This window comes from Saccopteryx leptura, chromosome X, assembly GCF_036850995.1.
Source record: "Saccopteryx leptura isolate mSacLep1 chromosome X, mSacLep1_pri_phased_curated, whole genome shotgun sequence".
Taxonomy (NCBI): Eukaryota; Metazoa; Chordata; class Mammalia; order Chiroptera; family Emballonuridae; genus Saccopteryx; species Saccopteryx leptura.
Window position 1 is genome coordinate 777266 of NC_089516.1, and position 23502 is coordinate 800767.

Sequence of the window (23502 nt, forward strand, 5' to 3'; positions counted from 1 at the left end):
CTCGACCATGAAAAAGGAAACCCTACCATTAGTGCATATACACACACAGGAATATTACTCAGCCATGAGAAAGGATATCCTGCCATTTGTGTGTGAGTACACACACACATATATATGCATGCAAAGGAATATTACTTGGCCATGAGAAAAGGGAATCATGCCCTTGGCACATACAGACATATATACATTCACAAAGGAATATTACTTGGCCATGAAAAAGAAAACCCTACCACTAGTAAATATATACACAGGAATATTACTCAGCCATGAAAAGGGGAATTCTGTCATCAGTGCATATATATACACACATACACACATATACACACACAAAGGAATATTACTCAGCCATGAAAAAGGAGAACCCGCCATTAGCACTTGTATAATAAGGACTATTACTTGGCCATAAAAAAAACAAAACAAAATGGGAATCCTGCCATTGGCCAGAGCATGGCGGACCCGGAGGGCATTGTGCTGAGTGAAATAAGTCAGACAGAGAAAGACAAGGACCGCACGATTTCACTCTACGTGCAGTGTAAAAAAACAAAAACCAAACTGCCGAGATTCACAGAGAAAGCGATCCGATGGGTGGTCCCCAGCCGTCGAGGGGTGCGGGATGCCAGCTTCTGAGGAGGGGACACACGACATCACGCGGAGGGCGAACAGGGCCGTGGGGCGTACTGGAAAGCCATTAGGGGGGGTGAATCCCAAGGGTTCTCATCACAATTGAAAAAAAAAAAGCATTTTTCTTCTTTTATAGTATCTCTCTGAGGTGATGGGTGTTACCTAACATTAGTGTGGTGACCTCACAACAGAAGTGACGTCATGATGCTGAATACCTTAAACATAAAGTGACGGATGTCCATCATTTCTCAATAAAACTGGGGGCGGGGGGGGAGAGAAAGAAAAAGTCAACAACAGAGACAAAGAGGTCTTTGCAGTAATTGTTGACCAGGGGTATAATTTATAATTTACGGGATTTCAGCTTTGAGAGGTCTATGAACAGTGAGAGGTAATCGCATCTGAGGTTTGGAAGAACAGCTACTTGGGAAGCCCTGATTCAGACAGGAGCTCGGATAGCGTCCCCATGAGGAGACACAGGTGATGGGTGTTTATGGGGAAGGGACAGGGGACGGTGACACCCACAGCAGGGAGGCATTGCTATGGGTGCAGGTGACATTACATGACGCAGACTCTGAACAGTGGGTTAAATCTGGAGCCGTCTGTCCATCCGGTACTCACATACCTGCTGTATCTGGTCCCCTTTGCAAACAGCACTAGGGGACACCAGGTTGCTTTACGCCCCATGCAGAGGTCATTCTGTCCTGTTCTAGCGTCCAGAGGTTTGGGGCGTCGGCCGTGCAAGACACTTCCTCAGGGATGGCAGCTCCACTCCATTTTAATGGGACTCTTTTTATCTTATTGGCTGTACTTCCTTTCCGTTTATTTTCCCCAAGATCCCTTCCTTCTTCTGGGTGAGTAGTAGTGCATTGGAGACACACGTACCATCTATCTGTCTGTCTGTCTATCTATCTATCTATCGCGCTCTGCAGATATATAGTCCGTCCATCCATCCATCCATCCATCCATCCATCCATCCATCTATAGTGCACTGCAGACATATGCATAGTCTATCTATCTGTTTATCTATCTATCTATCATCTATCTATCAATGTATAGTGCACTGCAGACATATAGTCTATATATCTATCCATCCATTCATCTTAGTGCACTGCAGACATATGTACAGTCTATCTATCCATCCACCCATCCATCCATCCATCCATGCACCCATCCATCTTAGTGCACTGCTGACATATGCATAGTCTATCTGTCTGTCTATCTATCTATCATCTATCTATCTATGTATAGTACACTGCAGATATACATATAGTCTATCTATCCATCCATCCATGCATCCATCTTAGTGCACTGCAGACATGTACAGTCTATTTATCATCCATCCATCCATCCATCCATCCATCCATAGTGCACTGCAGACATATGTATAGTCTATCTATATCATGCACTGCAGATATATAGTCCATCCATCCATCCATCCATCCATCTATAGTGCACTGCAGTCATATGTACAGTCTATCTATCTATCATCTATCTGTTGTGCAGATATATGTATAGTCCATCCATCCATCCATCCATCCATCCATAAGGCACTGCAGACATACGTATAGTCCGTCCGTCCGTCCATCCATCCATCCATCCATCCAACCATCCATGTATAGTGCACTGCAGACATACGTATAGTCTGTCTGTCTGTCTATCTATCTTAATCCATCTATCATCTATCTATCTATCTCTATTTATATCTATCTATGTCACATGTTTTTGATCCATGCCTTCACTGATGGACTCTGAGGTTGTATTCACGTCACAGGTGTTGTAGAGATTCTTGCCATGAGCCACTTTGCAGTCCTGTTTTTATTCCCTTCATGTAAATTTGCAGAAGTGCAGTCACTGGGTCAGAAGGCAGCTCTGCTGGTAACGATTTAAGGAAACTCCATCCTGTTTTCCACCGTGGCTGCACCAGCTTGCCTTCCCACCAGCAGTGCAGGGGGGGGGGGGGGGGGCTCCCTTTTCTCCACACCCTCGCCCGCATGTGGGAGGCGCTACGAGGTGAGGGCAGCGGTCTAGACCACGTGAGGTCACGTCCCCCCGGGGTCCTCGTCCTGCCGGCAGGAGCAGAAGGGAAAGATCCCACAACAAGGTTGCAACCACGGCTTCCACAGGATGCGGGTCAGGGAGAACTGCGGAGTCACGGGGCTCAGGGTCCCCCTGTGCTCCTCCACGGCCTCGCCCACCCTGGCAACCACCGCGTGGTACAGCGGCTCCGAGTCCGGGGACAGGGGTCGTGCCTCGTAGGGGTCCGTGGAGAGGTCAAACAGCAACGGGGGGCTGTGCCGGGTCACGCCGTCCCCGGAGCAGGGGCAGACGCCGCGGCCGTAGCAGGCCCCCGCGCCCGGCGGGTGGAACCGCGGGGTCACGTAGTGGACCTTCCAGAGTCTTCCATCTAAATGCAAACAGGGAGGTGGTCAGGGCAGCAGGAGCCTGACCCACAGCAGGCACCTGGCCCAGGTCCTGACACTAAGGTACGTTCACCAACACCCCCCCTCCCAGGATACAAAGAAAGAAGAGAGAAGAATGCAAGCTGAGGTGAGCACGTGGGACATCCACGCTGTCTTATCCGTGAGCGCGCGTGCATGTGTGTGTGCGCGCGCACCTGTACTCCAGGCTCAGAGAAGCAACAAGACTCATCTCAAAGTGCTCGGTGTCGCTCTGTGCGGGACCACTGGGACATTCTCACCCTTTGCCTCTAACTGTTCGTTGAATCAATATCGAACAGTAACACTGGCCTGATGGACACAGGTCTGGCTGTGTCCGTGAGAGGTTCATTTGGACTCCATGATTGGCAGATAATGTAGCCACTCACAGGACAGCACAAAGTGAAGTCCCTTCCCCCGTAAATGGGGCACCCACTGCCACCCTCCCCCCCACCCCCCAGGAGATATCGAGTGAGTCTCTTCTCAGCTGGTAAGAGAAGGATTTCTTCTGTGGCAGGGAATTCCATGTGTGAGCGTGGCCAGGCTGGGATACCCACATAGGTGGCCTAACAGCAGTCTACATGTCCCATGAAGGCATTCTGTGTTGTTTTTTTTATAAACGAGTTTAACATTCAAATGAGCAGACTGTCTTCCCTAGTGTAGGTGGGCCTCACCCAATCAGTTGAAGAAGTTATGAGAAAATAGAGGCCCCCAAAGATGAAGGAATTGTGCCTCCAGACCACAGCAGACTCACTGCCTGAGTTTTTAACTGCCACACACAAGAGACCAGCATCACACCTAACAGGCTGCCGGCTTGCCCTGCAGATGTCAGACCACCCGGAACCATAACCACGAGAGTCAGTCCTTATCTGTCTCTCTCTATGTGTCTATCTATTCATCCATCCCTATATCATCCACCACCCATCCATCATCCATGCATCCATCCATCCATCCATCCAATCATTCATCCATCCATCCATCCATCCACCCAGTCATCCATCCGTCCACCCACCCATCCATCCATCATCCATCCATCCCTTCATCTATCCATCCATCCATCCACCCACTCATTCATCCATCACCCATCCATCCATCCATTCACTCATCCATGTTCCCTTCCATCTAATCATCCATCCCTCCATCCATCCATCCATCCATCCATCATCCACCCAGTCATCCATCCGTCCACCCATCCATCCATCCATCCATTATCCATCCATCCACCCAGTCATCCATCCATCCATCCATCCAATCATTCATCCATCATCCATCCATCCATCCATCCTCCACCCACTCATCCATCCATCCATCCAACCACCCACTCATCATCCATCCATCATCCATCCATCCATCCATCCATCCATCCATCATCCATCCATCCATCATCTATCCATCCATCATCTATTCATCCATCCATCATCCATCCATCCATCCATCATCCATCCATCCATCCATCCATCATCCATCCATCATTCATCCATCTATTCATCCATCCATCCATCCATGCATTCATCATCCATCCATCATCCATCCATCCACTCATTCATCCATCACCCATCCATCCATCCATTCACTCATCCATGTTCCCTTCCATCTAATCATCCATCCCTCCATTCATCCAATCATCCATCCATCCATCCATCCATCCATCCATTCATCATCCACCCATCCATCATCCATCTATCCATCCATCCATCATCCATCCATCCATCCACCCAGTCATCCATCCATCCACCCATCCAATCATCCATCCATCCATCCATCCATCCATCCATCCATCATCCACCCATCCATCATCCATCTATCCATCCATCCATCATCCATCATCTATTCATCCATCCATTATCCATCCATCCACCCAGTCATTCATCCATCCATCCATCCATCCATCCAATCATTCATCCATCATCCATCCATCCATCCATCATCCACCCACTCATCCATCCATCCATCCATCCACCCACTCATCATCCATCCATCATCCATCCATCCATCCATCATCTATCCATCCATCATCTATTCATCCTTCCACCCATCCATCCATCCATCCCCCATCCATCATTCATCCATCAATTCATCCATCCATCATCCATCCATCCATTTATCCATCTGTCCACCTGTCCACGCATCCATCAATCATCTATCCATCAACAACATGTTCTTGTTTCTGTGTGTGTGGCACATCCCAGCTGACACAGCCCCACACTGCCAGGCGGGCGGGTACTCACTCTGCGTGTCATGCCAGCGCGCGGCGTGCAGAGACGCCCCACAGTAGTGGAACAAGAACTCGTGCTCCGAGCGCCGGGCAGCTCCTTGCAGCAAAGGCAGCAGGCTGCGGCCGTCAATCACCCTGATGCAGTGAGGAGAGAGCAGGAAGGAATCAGGCCAAGGTTGCCTGGGCTACGCACCCGGGAACCAGCTCACGGGGTTGCAAGTGCCCAGCTGCCGGCAGGTGGACTCAGAGCTCAGCTGTCTCCCTGAGCTGTGACCCGACTGCAAGGCCATCTATTATTCAGAGTCCCATGAGCAGCACACACAGACACACACACCACTGTCACCTCGGATGTTAACACAAAGTCCTCTCGAATTCCAGCTGCGGAGGAGACAGAGAGAAGCACACTGATCTCCTCCTGCACGTGCCCTGACCGGGGCTCGAACTGGCCACCTCTGCGGACCAGGATGACGCTCTAACCCACCGAGCCATCTGCCCAGGGCTAAGAAATGGATTTTAAATCCTACTATTCATAACTTCCTCAGCCTGCGGGCAAGACCGCATTCCAGGGAATGACGGGAGGGGGATGTTTTCTAACGCGTCACTTTCTAAGGAGTTCATCTCCGCCTTGTGGTGCAGAGGTCTAACATTTCTCCAACACTGGGGCATCTTGGACCCCGGATGTCACTTCATCTGATGTTTTTCCCATCCATCATCCATCAATCCATCCATCCATCCATCCATCATCCACCCACTCATCCATCCATCCATCCATCCACCCACTCATCATCCATCCATCATCCATCCATCCATCATCCATCATTCATCCATCCATCCATCCATCCATCCATCCATCCATCCATCATCTATCCATCCATCATCTATTCATCCATTATCCATCCATCCACCCAGTCATTCATCCATCATCCATCCATCATCCACGTGGCTATTTCACGTGAAGCTGTCCCCGACGCTGGAGGGCTTCGGAATGTTTTTTAGTGTTTTTTACATTCTAGCTTTTCCCCCGTGTCTGGGAAAAGTGTCGGGTGTGAGGGAAGCAGAGGTCTCATCACACGCCAGGGTGACACGGCACGTGCATGTCGTGTCTCCGCGCAACCGTAGACGGCTTCCCTGGGTGGCCCCGTACCTGTCCCGGGGCACCTCGCCGCCCCCCAGCTGGACCACGGTGGGGAAGATGTCCATCAGACTGGTGGGCTCGTGGATGACCCGGCCGGCGGGCAGCACCCCGGGCCAGCGGAAGAGTCCGGGCACACGGATGCCGCCTTCCCAGCCGGCCATGCCTTTGCCGCCTGTAAGTAAAGTGACAGTGGCACGCACACACCGAGTGTGTCTGTCCACAGACACCCACGTGCCTCGGTGCCCGTGATGGCAGCTTGGGGTGCTGCCCGCAGAAATAGGGGGTCTATTCTATTGCATCACATTCATTTTGAAATATGCCTTCCTATTTGTGAGCAGTATTCTATCTCCTAAGGCTGGCCACAGGGGTCGTTCCAGAAGGTTGTGACGCCCCCACCAGCAGGTGCGGGCCACACCGGTCCCCCCCCCCCCATGAAACTCGGGGCAGTCTTTGTGTGACTGTCTCGACCAACACAATCAAGGATAAGTTCACAGGCGTTACTGTGATTTCATGCAAACACAAGGGTGGTTCTGCTCATTTCCTTCCTTTTTTTAATTTTTTTTTCCTGTATTTTTCTGAAGCCAGAAACGGGGAGAGACAGTCAGACAGACTCCCGCATGCGCCCGACCGGGATCCACCCGGCACGCCCACCAGGGGGCGATGCTCTACCCACTAGGGGGCGATGCTCTGCCCCTCCGGGGTGTCGCTCTGCTGCGACCAGAGCCACTCTAGCGCCTGGGGCAGAGGCCAAGGAGCCATCCCCAGTGCCCGGGCCATCTTTGCTCCAGTAGAGCCTTGGCCGCAGAGGGGAAGAGAGAGACAGAGAGGAAGGAGAGGGAGAGGATTGGAGAAGCAGATGGGCGCTTCTTTTGTGTGCCCTGGCCAGGAATCGAACCCGGGACTCCTACACGCTGGGCCGACGCTCTACCACTGAGCCAACCGGCCAGGGCCCTTTTTTTTAATTTTTAAAAATTCTGGATGGACTCGGTATCGGACCGGGGAACCTACGTGGCGTATAGTGAACGCCCAACAAACACCTTTCGAGTCTGCTCTTACTGACGTCCCCCTCTCCTAGACGCCCCCCGGGGTCTTACCTCTGTAGACTCCGTTCCATCCCCCGAGCTGGGCGCCTTCTCCGTCCCTTGCCTCCAAATGTCCCCCGTGGTCAGACGTGAAGTACGTGAAGGTGGCGTTGGCCACACCGCTCTCTTCCAGGGCGTTGAGAATCTGACCTGGACGGAAAACAGGTGGAAGCAGAGGAACAGGTCAGGGCAAAGGACATAAAACAGCCTCATCGGCGACCTGGACACAAGTCCTTCTTCCGGCTATTGTGTATAAATAAATCATTGCTTCCCAGAGTCACAAAAGGGGACCGCCAACTCCAGGCTGCTGCCGCAGTGACAAAGGAGACCGCAACACGTGAAGACGCATCTCACTGTGATGGAAGACGGGGGTTCAGAACCTTGCTCGCCACAATGCCAGCAGTGAAGGAAGCAGGAAGCAAGCACGGCCGGCAGGCTGCCCGCGGCACGCGCTCAGTTTGCCGCGGTTGCGTGTCCATCGTGCGAGCGAGGAGGGGGGACCGTGGGGAGGGACGGGGGAAGGGGAGAGCCCTGCCCACAGACAGGAGGAAGCCGGGGCCCCGAGCACCTCTGGGCGTGGGCAGGCGGACGCCCGGGCACAGCCGGGCAGGGCCACCGGCAAACCACGGAACCTGCTTTCTTGACGGAGCCCGGACAGAACTTGGAAGCCGGTTGATGAGACACCCCGGGGGCCACGGTCCCGTGCTCCCTCCTTCTCTGGTCCCCTGATGCCCCCTGTGTTTGCCTCGGGAAACACTTGATAAAAGGAACATAAACAGAGTCCCTTCCACACGGAGCCGAAGCTGCCGTCCCAGAAGAGCCGTCTTGCACGTGCGACGCCCCAAACCTCTGGACGCTGAATCAGGACAAATGACCTCTGCACGGGGCCCACAGCCACCTGCTGTCCCCAAGCACTGTTTGCAAAGGTGACCAGACAGCAGGTACGTCACCACTGGACGGACAGCCCCGTGACTGGTGATTAAACCCAGTGCTAGAGTCAGCGTTGCCACCTCACGTCACCTGCACCTATAGCAACAACGGCACCCTGCTGCGCACGTCACCGTCCCCTGTCCCTTCCTCATAACCACCCATCACCTTGGTGTCCTCATGGGGACGCTATCCGAGCTCCCGCCTGAATCACGGCTTCCTGAGTCGCTGTTCTTTCTTATCTCAAACAGACATTCGTGCCTGTCCCCTTGAAAACTTTTTACAGTCTGGGAGCGGAGCGTCGTTTCTTATGTCAACGTTTCAACGTCTGGAACGAAGAGTCGATGACTTTGGCGCGTGGCCACCTGGGGCCCCCGTGACGTTGCAGAAGAGAGACATCCGCACCAGAGCGCACCGAGAAATCAGAAGGGAGCAGAGGGACACATGAACGCTGGCCTGGAAGAACATTCTTTTTTTTTTTATTTTAATTTTTTTAAATTATTTATTTATTTATTCATTTTAGAGAGGAGAGGGAGAGACAGAGAGAGAGAGAGAGAGAGAGAGAGAGGAGAGACAGAGAGAGAGAAGGGGGGAGGAGCTGGAAGCATCAACTCCCATATGTGCCTTGACCAGGCAAGCCCAGGGTTTCGAACCGGCGACCTCAGCATTTCCAGGTCGACGCTTTATCCACTGCGCCACCACAGGTCAGGCCGGAAGAACATTCTTGGTATTCTTTCTTTCTTCTTACCCTGTGGCAACCCGCCGCCCAGCCAGGCGGCCCCGTGGGTCACCGTTGTCGGCGGTCACGCCGAGAGCGCGTGCCGCCGAGTCGCGGCCGGACTTACCCACCAGCCAGTCCATCTCCTGCACGTGGTCGCCGTACAGGCCGTGCGGGCTCTTCCCGAGGAACTCGGGCGCGGTGACGAGGGGGATGTGGACGTGCAGCAAGGACAGGAAGAGCAGGAACGGCCCGTCCTTGTTTCTGAAACGGAGAGACAGTCCCTTTCGACACGGCGGCTGCCGGGAGGGACCCTTCCTGCAAGGCAGACCGACTCGAGCTTTGGAAACCGAAATCCGTCGGAGGCTGAATGCTTCCCAAGCCATCTGAGGAGACTCAGGTGGTCTTAGACCTCATCTCCCTCTTCACCTGGGGTGGTTTCAGGTGGGCAGGAGCCCACGGACAGGACACCCACGGTCACACATCGTCAGAGAGACGCAAATGAAATCCACAGTGACATGTCACCTTGCACCTGTCAGAATGGCTCTCATCAGTAAGTCAACAACCGCCCTGGCGAGCGTGTGGAGCAGGGGTCCCCAAACTATGGCCCATGGGCAGCACGCGGCCCCCTGAGGCCCTTTATCCGGCCCCCGCCGCACTTCCGGAAGGGGCACCTCTTTCATTGGTGGTCAGTGAGAGGAGCACAGTTCCCATTGAAATACTGGTCAGTTTGTTGATTTAAATTTATCTGTTCTTTATTTTAAATATTGTATTTGTTCCCATTTTGTTTTTTTACTTTAAAATAAGATATATGGCCCTGGCCGGTTGGCTCAGCGGTAGAGCGTCGGCCTGGCATGTGGAAGTTCTGGGTTCAATTCCCGGCCAGGACACACAGGAGAAGCGCCCATCTGCTTCTCCACCCCTCCCCCTCTCCTTCCTCTCTGTCTCTCTCTTCCCCTCCCGCAGCCGAAGCTCCACTGGAGCAAACGATGGCCCGGGCGCTAGGGATGGCTCCTTGGCCTCTGCCCCAGGCGCTAGAATGGCTCTGGTCTCGACAGAGTGACGCCTCAGATGGGCAGAGCATTGCCCCCTGGTGGGCATGCCGGGTGGATCCCGGTCAGGCGCATGCGGGAGTCTGTCTGACTGTCTCCCCATTTCCAGCTTCAGAAAAGTACAAAAAAAAAAAAAAAAAAGAAAGAAATAAAATATGTGCAGTGTGCATAGGGATTTGTTCATAGTTTTTTTTATACTCCGGCCCTCCAACGGTCTGAGGGACAGTGAACTGGCCCCCTGTGTAAAAAGTTTGGGGACCCCTTGGTGTGGAGAAAAGGGAACCCTCCCGCACTGCTGGTGGGAATGCAGACTGGTGCAGCCACTGTGGAAAACAGTATGGAGATTCCTCCAAAAATTAAAAACGGAACTGCCTTATGACCCAGTGATTCCACTTCTGGGAATGTAGCTGAAGAAACTCAAAACACAAATTCAAAAATATGGGCACCCCCCTCCCCCGTGTTCATGGAAGCATTATTTATAATAGCTGAGATCTGGAAATAACCCAGGGGCCCCTCAGGAGAGGAACGGATAAAAAAAGCTGTGGTCCATTTACACAATGGAATACTACACACCCCTGAAAAAGAAAAGAAATCTTAACATTTGCGATGGCACGGGTGGACCCGGACAGCATTATGCTGAGTGAAAGAAGCCTGCCAGGGAAAGACAAGGACCCATATGTGGAATCTAAAAAAACAAAATAAATAAACAAGCCAAACAGTAATAGATTCACAGACACAGAGAACAGATGGTCGCCAGACGGGAGGGAGGTTGGGAGTCCAGGTGACCAAGGGGAAGGGACTGAGAGGCACAGGTGGGCAGTCACAGCACAGCCACAGGACGTCACGTCCAGCACGGGGAACAGAGTCAGTCATATGGTCATCTCTACGGAGGGAGCCAGGTGGGCGCTAGACTTCTCAGAGGATTCTTTTGTGAGAACTATATAAGTATTTACCACTATGCTGTACCCCTGAACCTGAAATATTATAATATGGTGTGTCAACTATAATAAAAAAATATATAATACATGTTAAAGAAAAGAAGAAGAGCCTGACCAGGCGGTGGTGCAGTGGATAGAGCAGGGGTCCCCAAACTTTTTACACAAGGGGCAAGTTCACTGTCCCTCAGACCGTTGGAGGGCCGGACTATAAAAAAAAAACTATGAACAAATCCCTATGCACACTGCACATATCTTATTTTAAAGTAAAAAAAACAAAACGGGGAACAAATACAATATTTAAAATAAAGAACAAGTACATTTAAATCAACAAACTGACCAGTATTTCAATGGGAACTATGGGCCTGCTTTTGGCTAATGAGATGGTCAATGTGCTCCTCTCACTGACCACCAATGAAAGAGGTGCCCCTTCCGGAAGTGCGGCAGGGGGGCCGGATACATGGCCTCAGGGGGCCGCATGAGGCTCGCGGGCCGTAGTTTGGGGACCCCTGGGATAAAGCGTCGGACTGGGATGCAGAAGGACCCAGGCCAGGTTTGAGACCCTGAGGTCGCCAGCTTGAGCAGGGGCTCATCTGGTTTGAGCAAAAGCTCATTAGCTTGGACCCAAGGTCGCTGGCTCCAGCAAGGGGTCAATCGGTCTGCAGTAGCCCCACTGGTCAAGGCACATATGAGAAAGCAATCAATGAACAACTAAGTTGTCGCAACAAAAAACTGATGTTTGATGCTTCTCATCTCTCTCTGTTCCTGTCTGTCTGTCCCTATCTGTCCCTTTCTCTGACTCTCTGTCTCTGTAAAAAACAAAATAATAACAAAAGCTTAAAAAAATAGAAAATAAAATAAAGAAAAGAAAAGAAGAAGAAGAACAAAGGTGGAGGTCGAAGTACCTCTCGATATAGGACACGGCTTCCCTGAGCAGACGCCGGGCCGCCCTCTCCAAATCCATGGGCTGCTCCACGACGTGGTGGTTCCTCATGACGATGCAATTCCAGCGGCGCACGAACCCGAAGCTGGCGTACCAGGACCCGAAGCCCAGGAGGAGGAGCCCGGCCGCCCCCGCGACAGCTTTCCAGGGGGCGGAGACCAGCCCGCCGGCCTTGGCCAGCGCCGCGGTCAGGACGCCCACGGCCGCCAGCTGGGTGTGGCGCCAGAGCCGCGCCCTGAGGGCCGCGTCCACCTCGGGCGGCCGGGCTGGGTCGCAGTCGTTCACCAGCGTGAAGGGCAGGCCGTAGAAGTAGTCGAACCCATGGCGGAGCGGGTGGTGGCAGTGGTCCGTGCGGGACTCGCAGTTGACGCCCTGGTGCCATTTTCCTGGAGACCAGACGCAAGACGTTAAGACAAAAAGCGGTCCTGGCTGGTTGGCTCAGCGGTAGAGCGTCAGCCTGGCGTGCGGGGGACCCGGGTTCGATTCCCGGCCAGGGCACATAGGAGAGGCGCCCATTTGCTTCTCCACCCCCCCTCCTTCCTCTCTGTCTCTCTCTTCCCCTCCCGCAGCCAAGGCTCCATTGGAGCAAGGATGGCCCGGACGCTGGGGATGGCTCCTTGGCCTCTGCCCCAGGCGCTAGAGTGGCTCTGGTCGTGGCAGAGCGAGGCCCCAGAGGGGCAGAGCATGGCCCCCTGGTGGGCAGAGCGTCGCCCCTGGTGGGCATGCTGGGTGGATCCCGGTCCGGCGCATGCGGGAGTCTGTCTGACTGTCTCTCCCCGTTTCCAGCTTCAGAAAAATACAAAAAAAAGACAGAAAGCTATGTGGAAGGTCCCCTGTTGGAAGGACTTGGATGTTCTCACCTCGAAGCACGCGTGAACTGGCCAAATTTGAAATGGAAGAGGGACAGGGTGGAAATTCTAAAGACCAAAAAAAAAAAAAAAGATAGAAATTCCAAAGAGAGAAAGGATAATAGAAAGTTGAGAGGGGGGAAAAAAGGACTATGAGAAAAATTTGAAAGGAAAGGGGAATATAATAGAAACCTGACAGAGGGAGGAGGAACAACGTGAATTTGATGTTGGTGTTTAGATGGGTACCGTGGGCTTCACGAGTTCGAATGAAGGTATCGATGGAAATGAAGGTTATCAAGCAACTGAAGGTTTAAGATCTCCTGGGGTGTTTGGGGTCAAACACTTCTCACGCTACATCACTCTGCTACTAAATAACTCACAAGACCTGTGGTGGCACAGAGGATAGAGCGTCTACCTGGGATGCTGAAGTCACTGGTTCAAGACCCCAGGCTTGCCCAGTTTTTGCTCTATCTATCTATCCATCCATCATTCCATCCATCCATCCAATCATTCATCCATCCATCCATCCATCCATCCAATCATTCATCTATCATCTACCCATCCACCCATCCATCCATCCATCCATTCATCCAGCTAACAATGCTCCCATCCATCCATTCATCCATGCAGCATCCATCATCTATCTATCCATCCACCCAGCCATTCACACATCCATCCATCCATCCATCCATCATCCATCTATGATCCATCCATCCATCCATCACCCATCCATCTATCTATCCATCCATCATCTAAATCCATCCATCCATCCATCCATCCATCCATCATCCATCTATGATCCATCCATCCATCACCCATCCATCTATCTATCCATCCATCATCTAAATCCATCCATCCATCCAAACCACCATCTATGCATCCACCCAGCCTTCACCCATCCATCCATCCATCCATCCATCCATCAATCATCTGCCTATCTATCCATCCATCATCCAACTATCATCTATCCATCCATCCATCCATCCATCCATCATCCATCCATCCATCCATCCAACCACCATCTATCCATCAATGCATCCATCCATCATCCACCCATCCATCCATCATCATCCATCCATCCATCCATCAGTCCATCCAACTATCATCTATTCATCCATCCATCCATCAATCCATCCATCATCCATTCATCCATCCATTCATCTATCCATCCAGGAACATATGAGAAGCAACTATGAGTTGATGCTTCCTGCTCCTCCCTTACCCGTTTCTCTCCCTCTCTCTTCTCTCTCTAAAAATCAATAAACAAAATCTTTAAAAAATAATAACATACTAATATCATTTAGTAATACCAAACTCCTTGAAAACAGGAGCTGGCTCTCGAAAAATGTTATGACTCGGAAAGTAACAACTAATAATAATCATGATGCCATTATACATTTTTTTAGAAGCAACAACTACTTAGAACAAAACCACAGAGACGGAACGTTACAATCTTCCCCTCCACCCCAATCTCAATCTCTGGGACCAAATGGAAGATGTGGGTTGTCCGGGGGGGCACTTTCTGTCTACGTCACGTGCCCCAGGCCCTCGGCCAGCTCCCATTTGGCACAAAACGGGATCAATAAGATTCCAAAGTATGTCTGCCGTGACTTGGACGTTCGGAGTGGAAACTGGGTCCCTGCTCACTGCCTGCCTTCCCCCCATTTGCAAGATGTCTTCAAAACCTGCAGAAATCTGCTCTAATCTACCTTTATTTCCCCAGCTACATTTTAGGAAAATAAAAATACTGGGAAAAGGTGAACACCATGGAAAAAAATAAAAAACAAAACAACTAGACATGAGGATCTCTGAACTCCAAAAGCTTTCTACGATTTGGAACGTGAAGCATATAACATCCTTTAAAATACAGATCGAGTGTGTGGACCAGGCAATCAGGGGTCAGAGCCGGATCCGATACACAGACTTGAAATTCCAGTAAACACAAGAGCACATCGTCTTGGAATCACTGTTTCCAAGGTGACCGGCCACTGTGAGCACGGGTACCTATGAGGCCTGTGGCATAACCCTGTCTCTGCAGGATCCTGGCGAAGGTGGTCTCGTTCTCGGGGAGTCCGCCTGAGCCTCCGTTCCACTGAAGGGCCCGGTATCCGTCGGTGGCGTCCATGCCTGTGGGGCAGAGCAGAGAAGAGGCTCTCGGTTTCTGTTGGGGGCAGTCACCTGGGGATGAGTCTGCACAGCCCTGCAGGGGACACTGTGTACCGGCTGGAGTTGTTTTTGCTTGTTACAACCGGGAGAGCAGACCAGGAGCATCTTGTGGGTGGAAACACCGTACAGTGAACAGGGGAGACCCAGCGAAGAGTGTCATCCAGTCCCAAATGTCAGTAGTTTGAGGGTGGGAATCCCTCAGCCTTCACCTGAGTCAGTTTTGCTCTATCTATCTATCTATCTATCTATCTATCTATCTATCTATCTCTATCTACCCATCCATCCATTCATCTATCTATCATCCATCCATCCATCCATCATCCACCCATCCATACATCTGTCCATCCACCCACCCATCCATAGTCATCTATCCATCATCCATCCATCCATCCATCCACTCATCTACCCATCCATCCGTCATTCATCCATCCATCCATCCATCCATCCACTCATCCATCCACTCATCTATCCGTCATTCATTTATCCATCCATCCATCCACTCTTCTATCCATCTATCCATCCATCCATCATTCATACATCCACCCACCGATCCATCCACTCATCTACCCATCATTCATACATCCATCCATGCATCCACTCATCCATCCATGCATCCACTCATCCATCCATCCATCCACTCATCTATCCATCCATCCATCATTCATACATCCACCCACCGATCCATCCACTCATCTATCCATCATTCATCCATCCATCCATCCATCCATTCATTCACTCATCTATCCATCCATCCATTCATCATCCATCCACCCATCCATCCACTCATCTATCCATCCATCCATCATTCATACATCCATCAATAAATAAAAATTTAAAAAGAAAAGCCTTTTCAAGGCTAAGCGCCTTTAAAAGCTGCCTACATTCCTTGGCTCCTGGTGGCTTCCTCTGTCGCCAAAGGACATGACTCCAACTCCTTCCTTCCAACCTCACACCTGCTTCTCCGACCCTCGTCCCCTGGCTCCCGTCTTCTAAGGACACTTGTAATGACGGGGCTCCTTTGCATGTCCTTGACCCTCACATCCTCACCTGCTGCCCCAGACGGAAACGTTCTGGGCGTCAAAATGTGGCACCTTTCGGGGACATCCTTCAGTCCCCAACACCTTCCCACGGCTCACCTGAAATTGTGACTTCCCGCCCGTGCTGATGCAAATATTTACACAGATAAACGCAACAGCATAGTCAGCCACCCCTGGGGAGTTTCAGCCTTCTGCCTTTTCAATAATCATGACCTTTTTTTCTTTTTTTTTTCGTGACTGCATAATACAGAGATTTATGGAATGAGAAGGCAATAAAGGGCAGGCTATGTTCTTACTGTTTTCTTTGTGTCTCCAGTATTGCTACCCGATTATTAAAAATGATACGTGAGCCCGACTAGGCGGTGGCGCAGTGGATAGAGCAGGGGTAATCAACCTTTTTATACCTACCGCCCACTTTTGTATCTCTGTTAGTAGCAACATTTTCTCTCCACCCACCGGTTCCACAGTCATGGTGATTTATAAAGTAGGAAAGTCACTTTACTTTATAAAATGAATAAAGCAGAGTGACAGCAAGTTAAAGCATATTATAATAATAATAATTACTTACCAAGTACTTTATGTCGGGTTTTCGCTAAGTTTGGCAGAATAAATTTTTTTTTTAATTTTTTTATTTTTTACAGAGACAGAGAGTGAGTCAGAGAGAGGGATAGACAGGGACAGACAGACAGGATCGGAGAGAGATGAGAAGCATCAATCATTAGTTTTTCATTGCGCGTTGCAACACCTTAGTTGTTCATTGATTGCTTTCTCATATGTGCCTTGACCGCGGGCCTTCAGCAGACCGAGTGACCCCTTGCTGGAGCCAGTGACCTTGGGTTCAAGCTGGTGGGCTTTTTGCTCAAGCCAGATGAGCCCGTGTTCAAGCTGGCGACCTCGGGGTCTTGAACCTGGGTCCTATGCATCCCAGTCCAACGCTCTATCCACTGTGCCACCGCCTGGTCAGGCCAGAATAAATTTTTATAAAACAACTTATTCTAGTTAAATCTATCTTTTTATAATATTTATACTTTGGTTGCTGCACTACCACCCACCATGAAAGCTGGAACGCCCACTAGTGGGCAGTAGGGACCAGGTTGACTACCGCTGGGATAGAGCATTGGACTAGGACACGGAGGACCCAAGTTCGAAACCCCGAGGTTGCCAGCTTGAGTGTGGGCTCATCTGGTTTGAGCAAGGCTCACCAGTTTGAGCTCAAGGTCGCTGGCTTGAGCAAGGGGTCACTTGGTCTGCTGGAGTTCCCGGTCAAGGCACAGATGAGAAAGCAATCAATGCACAACTAAGGAGCTGCAACGAAGAATTGATGTTTCTCGTCTCTCTCCCTTCCTGTCTGTCTGTCCCTATCTGTCCCTCTCTCTGTTTCTCTGTCTCTGTCACACATACAAAAAAAAAAAAAAAAATGATACCTGAGCGGATACGGACCCGCCGTTTTCTCCACGATACCCACCCGATCGGAAAGAATGTCTCCCGGTCAAGAAGGCAGCTCTGCTCGGGGTGCAGAGCGGGGCGGCCGCCAGATGCTGCGTGAGCCTCACGCCTTCCTCGGCAAGCCGGTCGATGTTGGGCGTCCTGAGCAAACCACACACACGTCACTGCCCGGAACGGGACAGGTGCATCCCAGAGGGACCTTACTTGGAAATCAGGTCTGTGTAGATGTGACTGTGTGAAGGGTGTGAGAGGAGTCACCCTGGGTCAGGGGGGGACCCTGCAGGCACCCAGTGACAGGGACCTTAGAAGAGACGGAGGAGGAGACACAGACACAGAGGAGAAGCCACGTGGGGACGGAGGCAGAGACGGGAGGGAGGCGGCCACCAGCCCGGGGACGCCTGGAGCCCCAGGAGCTGAAGAGAGAGGCAGGGGGACCCTCCCTGGAGCCTCCGGAGGGAGCGCAGCCTTGGGACCCCTGGACCTCAGACGTCTGGTCTCCAGGGACTGAGGAAGGACCATCGTCTCTTGTTTTAAGGAACTCCCTGGGTGGTCATGTTAGATTCAGGGAGTACTGGGGCTGCCAAAGAGTGTAGCTATGGAAGGAACAGGGAGTGCTGCAAAGAGTGTAACTATGGAAGGAACAGGGAGTGTTGCAAAGAATGTAACTATGGAAGGAACAGGGAGTGTTGCAAAGAGTGTAACTATGGAAGGAACAGGGAGTGTTGCAAAGAATGTAACTATGGAAGGAACAGGGAGTGCTGCAAAGAGTGTAACTATGGAAGGAACAGGGAGTGCTGCAAAGTGTCACTATGGAAGGAACAGGGAGTGTTGCAAAGAGTGTAACTATGGAAGGAACAGGGAGTGTTGCAAAGAGTGTCAATATGGAAGGAACAGGGAGTGCTGCAAAGAGTGTAACTATGGAAGGAACAGGGAGTGCTGCAAAGAGTGTAACTATGGAAGGAACAGGGAGTGCTGCAAAGAGTGTAACTATGGAAGGAACAGGGAGTGCTGCAAAGAGTGTCACTATGGAAGGAACAGGGAGTGTTGCAAAGAGTGTCACTATGGAAGGAACAGGGAGTGCTGCAAAGAGTGTAACTATGGAAGGAACAGGGAGTGCTGCAAAGAGTGTAACTATGGAAGGAACAGGGAGTGCTGCAAAGAGTGTCACTATGGAAGGAACAGGGAGTGTTGCAAAGAGTGTCACTATGGAAGGAACAGGGAGTGCTGCAAAGAGTGTAACAATTGAAGGAACAGGGAGTGCTGCAAAGAGTGTCACTATGGAAGGAACAGGGAGTGCTGCAAAGAGTGTCACTATGGAAGGAACAGGGAGTGCTGCAAAGAGTGTCACTATGGAAGGAACAGGGAGTGTTGCAAAGAGTGTCACTATGGAAGGAACAGGGAGTGCTGCAAAGAGTGTAACTATGGAAGGAACAGTAAGTGCTGATATGGCTCCTGTGAGGCTGAGAACAAAGAAGGTTAGAGACCCTTATCACAAGTTTAGGTTTGAAATTCACCACTAAGCTAAAACCGGCCCCTGTTGCTATGATGCGTGCGACCTCCCTAGCCAATCGCTAAACTGCCACACCTGCTTCTGTACTATAAGCTTGCTCACTTAGGATATATAAGGGCCTGGCTGTAAGCTCCAGGTGCGGCTTCAGTCTGCAGCTCCTTGTGGGTAGGTGTCTCCGGACATCTTGGGAGTTCGCCCCTGCGCAGGTTAAACTGGCCAATAAAGTAACATCTTAACTCCTGAAAGTCTCCGACGTTTGTTCTCATATCCAGTGGATGCTACTGGTCACTTGTTAAAGCAACCATAAAAAAAAACATTCCCGCCCACCACAGTTCCATGTTCTTGGAAAAGTGTAAGACCTTCTTTCTCCTCTGGAAGAATAATTTTCTTTTCTTGGAATTCAGCCAAAATGCACACACCTGCTCTCACAGACCCCCACCAGCATTTCCCACGTACCTCAGTGTGTCGTTCCCGTAGCAACCGAGATCCCCGATGCCAAGATCGTCGGCCATTATCAGCAGGATGTTTGGTTTGAAAGCAATGGCTGCTTTTAATTCGCAGGCGCTCAGAAGCAGACCCAGGGTGACCAGATCCGGCCACCGCCAGCCCCTGGACGGAGAGCAGAGGGCAGAAAACAAACAAATAAACAAACAAACAAACAAACACATCTCTTACTTTGGAATGAAGTCACCCTCTCAAACGAGCTGGCCCGCCAGGTGAGGATTCGACCAGGGATGGCACCTGACCTTGGGTTTCTCCTGTGTCCCGGTCGCTGGCACGGTGTGGACGAAACCACACAGTCAACCTGACCAGCTCGGGGGAGAGGCCGGCACGGTGAGCCTTACACACTCAGCAGACACACAGGATGGTCCAGAATGAACACTTGCCAGCTGAGAGTGGCTCCAGGCGGACAGCCAGGTCTTTCTCCTGACAAAAGCCAGTGTTTTCCTTCAGGAACCTGTCTGTTCTCTGTCTGTTCTCTTCTCCCCCCCTCCCGCCCCCACCTCTCTTCCATCAAAGTAACATAACCCATAACATACCTTTGGAATATCAAAGCAACTTCCTTCCTGTCCCTCTCACCCACCCCAGGCTTGGAAGCACACCCAACCTCATCAGCGCAAAGACCACAAACCTGCTGTTCCCTGTTACCATGTTAATAGCTAACTGTGAACTACCTTTTTTTTTTGTGTGTGTGTGTGTATTTTTCTGAAGCTGGAAACGGGAAGAGAAGGTCAGACAGACTCCCGCATGTGCCCGACCGGGATCTACCCGGCACGCCCACCAGGGGGCGATGCTCTGCCCACGAGGGGGCGATGCTCTGCCCCTCCGGGGCTTCGCTCTGTCGCGACCAGAGCCACTCTAGCGCCTGGGGCAGAGGCCACAGAGCCATCCCCAGCGCCCGGGCCATCCTTGCTCCAATGGAGCCTCGGCTGCGGGAGGGGAAGAGAGAGACAGAGAGGAAGGAGAGGGGGAGGGGTGGAGAAGCAGATGGACACCTCTCCTGTGTGCCCTGGCCGGGAATCGAACCCGGGACTTCTGCACGCCAGGCCAACGCTCTACCACTGATCCAACCGGCCAGGGCCTTTTTTTTTTTTTTTTTAATCCAGTCCCAGAGACTTCCAGGCTTTCGTTTCTCCAGCACCCCCTAACCTGTCACCCACAGATTTCGTTGTAACCCCCTTCCGACTTCCCTTTCAGCACCGGTGTATAAATTAAGTGGGCAAACGGCCCTTTTGAGGAGCGTTTTTTTTTTCGATCCCTCCCTTGGGGAGAGGGAGGAGTATGCTATTCTATTTAATATTCATCCAGGAAGCCCTATAGAGCTACAGAATAGAGCAGGTACTCACAGAGTTACTTTGTAAAAGGATGTGGAGTAAGAGCTACAGAATAGAGCAGGTACTCACAGAGTTACTTTGTAAAAGGATGTGGAGTAAGAGCTACAGAATAGAGCAGGTACTCACAGAGTTACTTTGTAAAAGGATGTGGAGTAAGAGCTACAGAATAGAGCAGGTACTCACAGAGTTACTTTGTAAAAGGATGTGGAGTAAGAGCTACAGAATAGAGCAGGTACTCACAGAGTTACTTTGTAAAAGGATGTGGAGTAACTCATGGGAATGTTGTCAAACGTTGAACCCACTTTGTTACCCTGGTAACCAGAATACAGTATCATCAAGTTAAGTGATCAAACTCAGGTTACTCGGGAACAAATTAAAAACCCCAGCTTTGAGGTTCCTGGCTCCCGGGAGCGTTAAATTAATCTCTCTGCCACTCTGAGTCAACGCGTTAGTCTCCTGTTACTGTTGACCGAATGTTTCAAGTGTAAATTACAGAGACGGGAGGCCTCCATCCTGCCGGACTCAATGGTCAGCTCGGGGCTGCCCCTGCCAGGGCTTGATCTGAACTGACAAGAAGAAGAAGGATTGCGCATGTGCTGGCCTTGCGTTCTTGTTTTTGTTTACTGTCCGTCGCCAGTTTGGGTCAAACACACTCCTATAAAAACTCCGACAGGGTTAGACAGGCCCTTTTGTTAACAGTCCTAACACGCCGCGGAAAGTAGTGTGGATCAGTTCGCGCACGGTGCTTTTTGAATCCAAGCGCCTCCTTCTCAACACTGTGCAAAGAGGCCAAAACGGTTCAAATCGCACGGAAGGGCGGGCTGCGAGGGTGAGCGCCGGGCGCCTCCCTTTCTCCGGGCGGGAGACGCCAAGCGTGCCCCAAGTCCCGGCAGGCAGAGGCGCAGATTAAAAGCACCGGACGCCGGGCCCCGAGGAAGAGCCCGCGGTTTTGACTACACGGTGACCGCGCGCGTTGGAAAGGCCGGCAGCCAGCAGGCGCCGGGAGCGCGCGGGCGCACGTGCCCAAAAGAACGTGGAGCGAACGGGGCGGGTCCCCGACTGTCCCCGCCCTATAACCCCGAGGGCCGCGGCGCCAGGGTGGCTCTGATTCTGATTCCCGGGCTTCGGGCTCGCAGCTCCGTGGGGTCCCCGGTGCTGTGACTCTCGTTCCCCGATTGCGCCCTGGGGAGTGACGACAGTGCTCCCGCGGGACCCGGGCGTGTGTGTGTGGGGGGACTTGAGGCGCTGCCGAGTGGCGGGGAACGCGGTTAGGGGCAGAGTCGCTGAGTCTTGGGGAGTGTTGTGGGTTGGGGAAGGCGGGGACGCGCGGGCGGACGGGGCGTGTCTTAGCGTTGCGGGTAGGGGAGCGCGGGGCGGGAGACTGTTGCGGCGGGAGGGGGCGGGGGGGGATCAGGCCACACTCCGGGGATACGAGGAGGGGCCACGAGGGCGTGTCCTAGACAGAGGTCCCCAAATGGGGACCCGATCGCACTCCAGGGTGGGGGGGGGGGGGAGGGGGACTCCGCGGTTTGTACTTAACGCGTCTCAGACAGTGGGGGTGGGCGGTGACTCGGCCGAGCCGGGGAGGAGCCAAGGATGCGCCTCTTGGAGCGTTGGAGAGGACCCACCCCTGCCTTTCTCTGACTTGCTGTGCGCTTCCGCCTCCGTTCCCGCTTCCCCTCCTCCTCCTCCGGCCTGTCCCGCGTCTCCTCACCGCGTGGGGCGGGGCACTGCCGGCACCACAGCTACTTTGTGTCGCGTCCGGGACGGAGCCGGTCTCAGGCGGCGTTTTGGTGACTTCTAAGTACACACAGTTCTTTCCCGGGGACCCACGCTCGCCCCGGACTGCCCTCCCCACTCTCCCCTGCACCCCCACCCCGCGTCCCCAGTTCCAGGGAGGCTGCGTCCCGGACTCCCGCGCACCTGGCGGCGGCTGTGGCGCGTCCTCTCCGAGCCACCGGTCCCATGGCGGAGCCGAGCAAGACGCAGCGGACCTTGCCCCCGCGCGCTCTGCGCCCCAGCCCCGCCCCCTCCCTTCCTCCCTAATCTGCTTAATCTCCTGAGCCTTCCGGGCATTCATTTTTGAAAACTGGTTTTTCTGGGTCCCGCCAGTCCGGCATGGGCACCCTGGGAGAGACTCAAACCAGGGAAGAGCTGCTTAATCCACGCCAGATTTGGCACGATGACCCCCCGCCCCCAGAACGCAGGACCAAGCTCCCCCCCCCCCCGCGCCCCCGTCTCCATTCTTCAAGGAATGTGGGACCCTCTGTGTCGTCTTCAATGCTAGATATGCTCAACCCACGTTCCTCTTTTTATTTTCTTTTTTGTATTTTTCTGAAGCTGGAAACGGGAAGGCAGTCAGACAGACTCCCGCATGCGCCCGACCGGGATCTACCCGGTTAGCCCACCAGAGGGCGGTGCTCTGCCCATCTGGGGCGTCGCTCTGTTGCAACCAGAGCCACCCTAGCTCCTGGGGCAGAGGCCAAGGAGCCATCCCCAGCGCCCGGGCCATCTTTGCTCCAATGGAGCCTTGGCTGCGGGAGGGGAAGAGAGAGACAGAGAGGAAGGAGAGGGGGAGGTGTGGAGAAGCAGATGGG

General features: G+C 52.4%; 1 protein-coding gene across 1 annotated transcript; it reads right to left on the reverse strand.

Annotated features, from left to right (window-relative positions):
- Positions 1–1767: 1767 nt before the first annotated feature.
- On the reverse strand, positions 1768–22940 carry LOC136386190 (arylsulfatase D-like). Its single transcript, XM_066357680.1, has 11 exons — positions 22829–22940; positions 19527–19679; positions 17580–17701; positions 14916–15038; positions 12026–12449; positions 9261–9397; positions 7501–7638; positions 6416–6578; positions 5285–5406; positions 2228–3025; positions 1768–1844 (listed from the first exon to the last, which is right to left on the reverse strand). The coding sequence occupies exons 1-10, from the start codon at positions 22870–22872 to the stop codon at positions 2661–2663; spliced, it is 1791 nt and encodes a 596-aa protein (XP_066213777.1). The 5' UTR covers positions 22873–22940; the 3' UTR covers positions 1768–1844; positions 2228–2660.
- Between the last annotated feature and the right edge of the window lie 562 nt (positions 22941–23502).

Coding starts and splice junctions, on each gene's coding strand:
- LOC136386190 (XM_066357680.1), bottom strand. CDS start 22,872: ATGGGACCGGTGGCTCGGAGAGGACGCGCCACAGCCGCCGCCAG. Junction 19,680..22,828: donor CGCGCCACAGCCGCCGCCAG/GTGCGCGGGAGT, acceptor CTCTCCGTCCAG/GGGCTGGCGGTGGCCGGATC. Junction 3,026..5,284: donor GCGCTGGCATGACACGCAGA/GTGAGTACCCGC, acceptor GTTTGCATTTAG/ATGGAAGACTCTGGAAGGTC.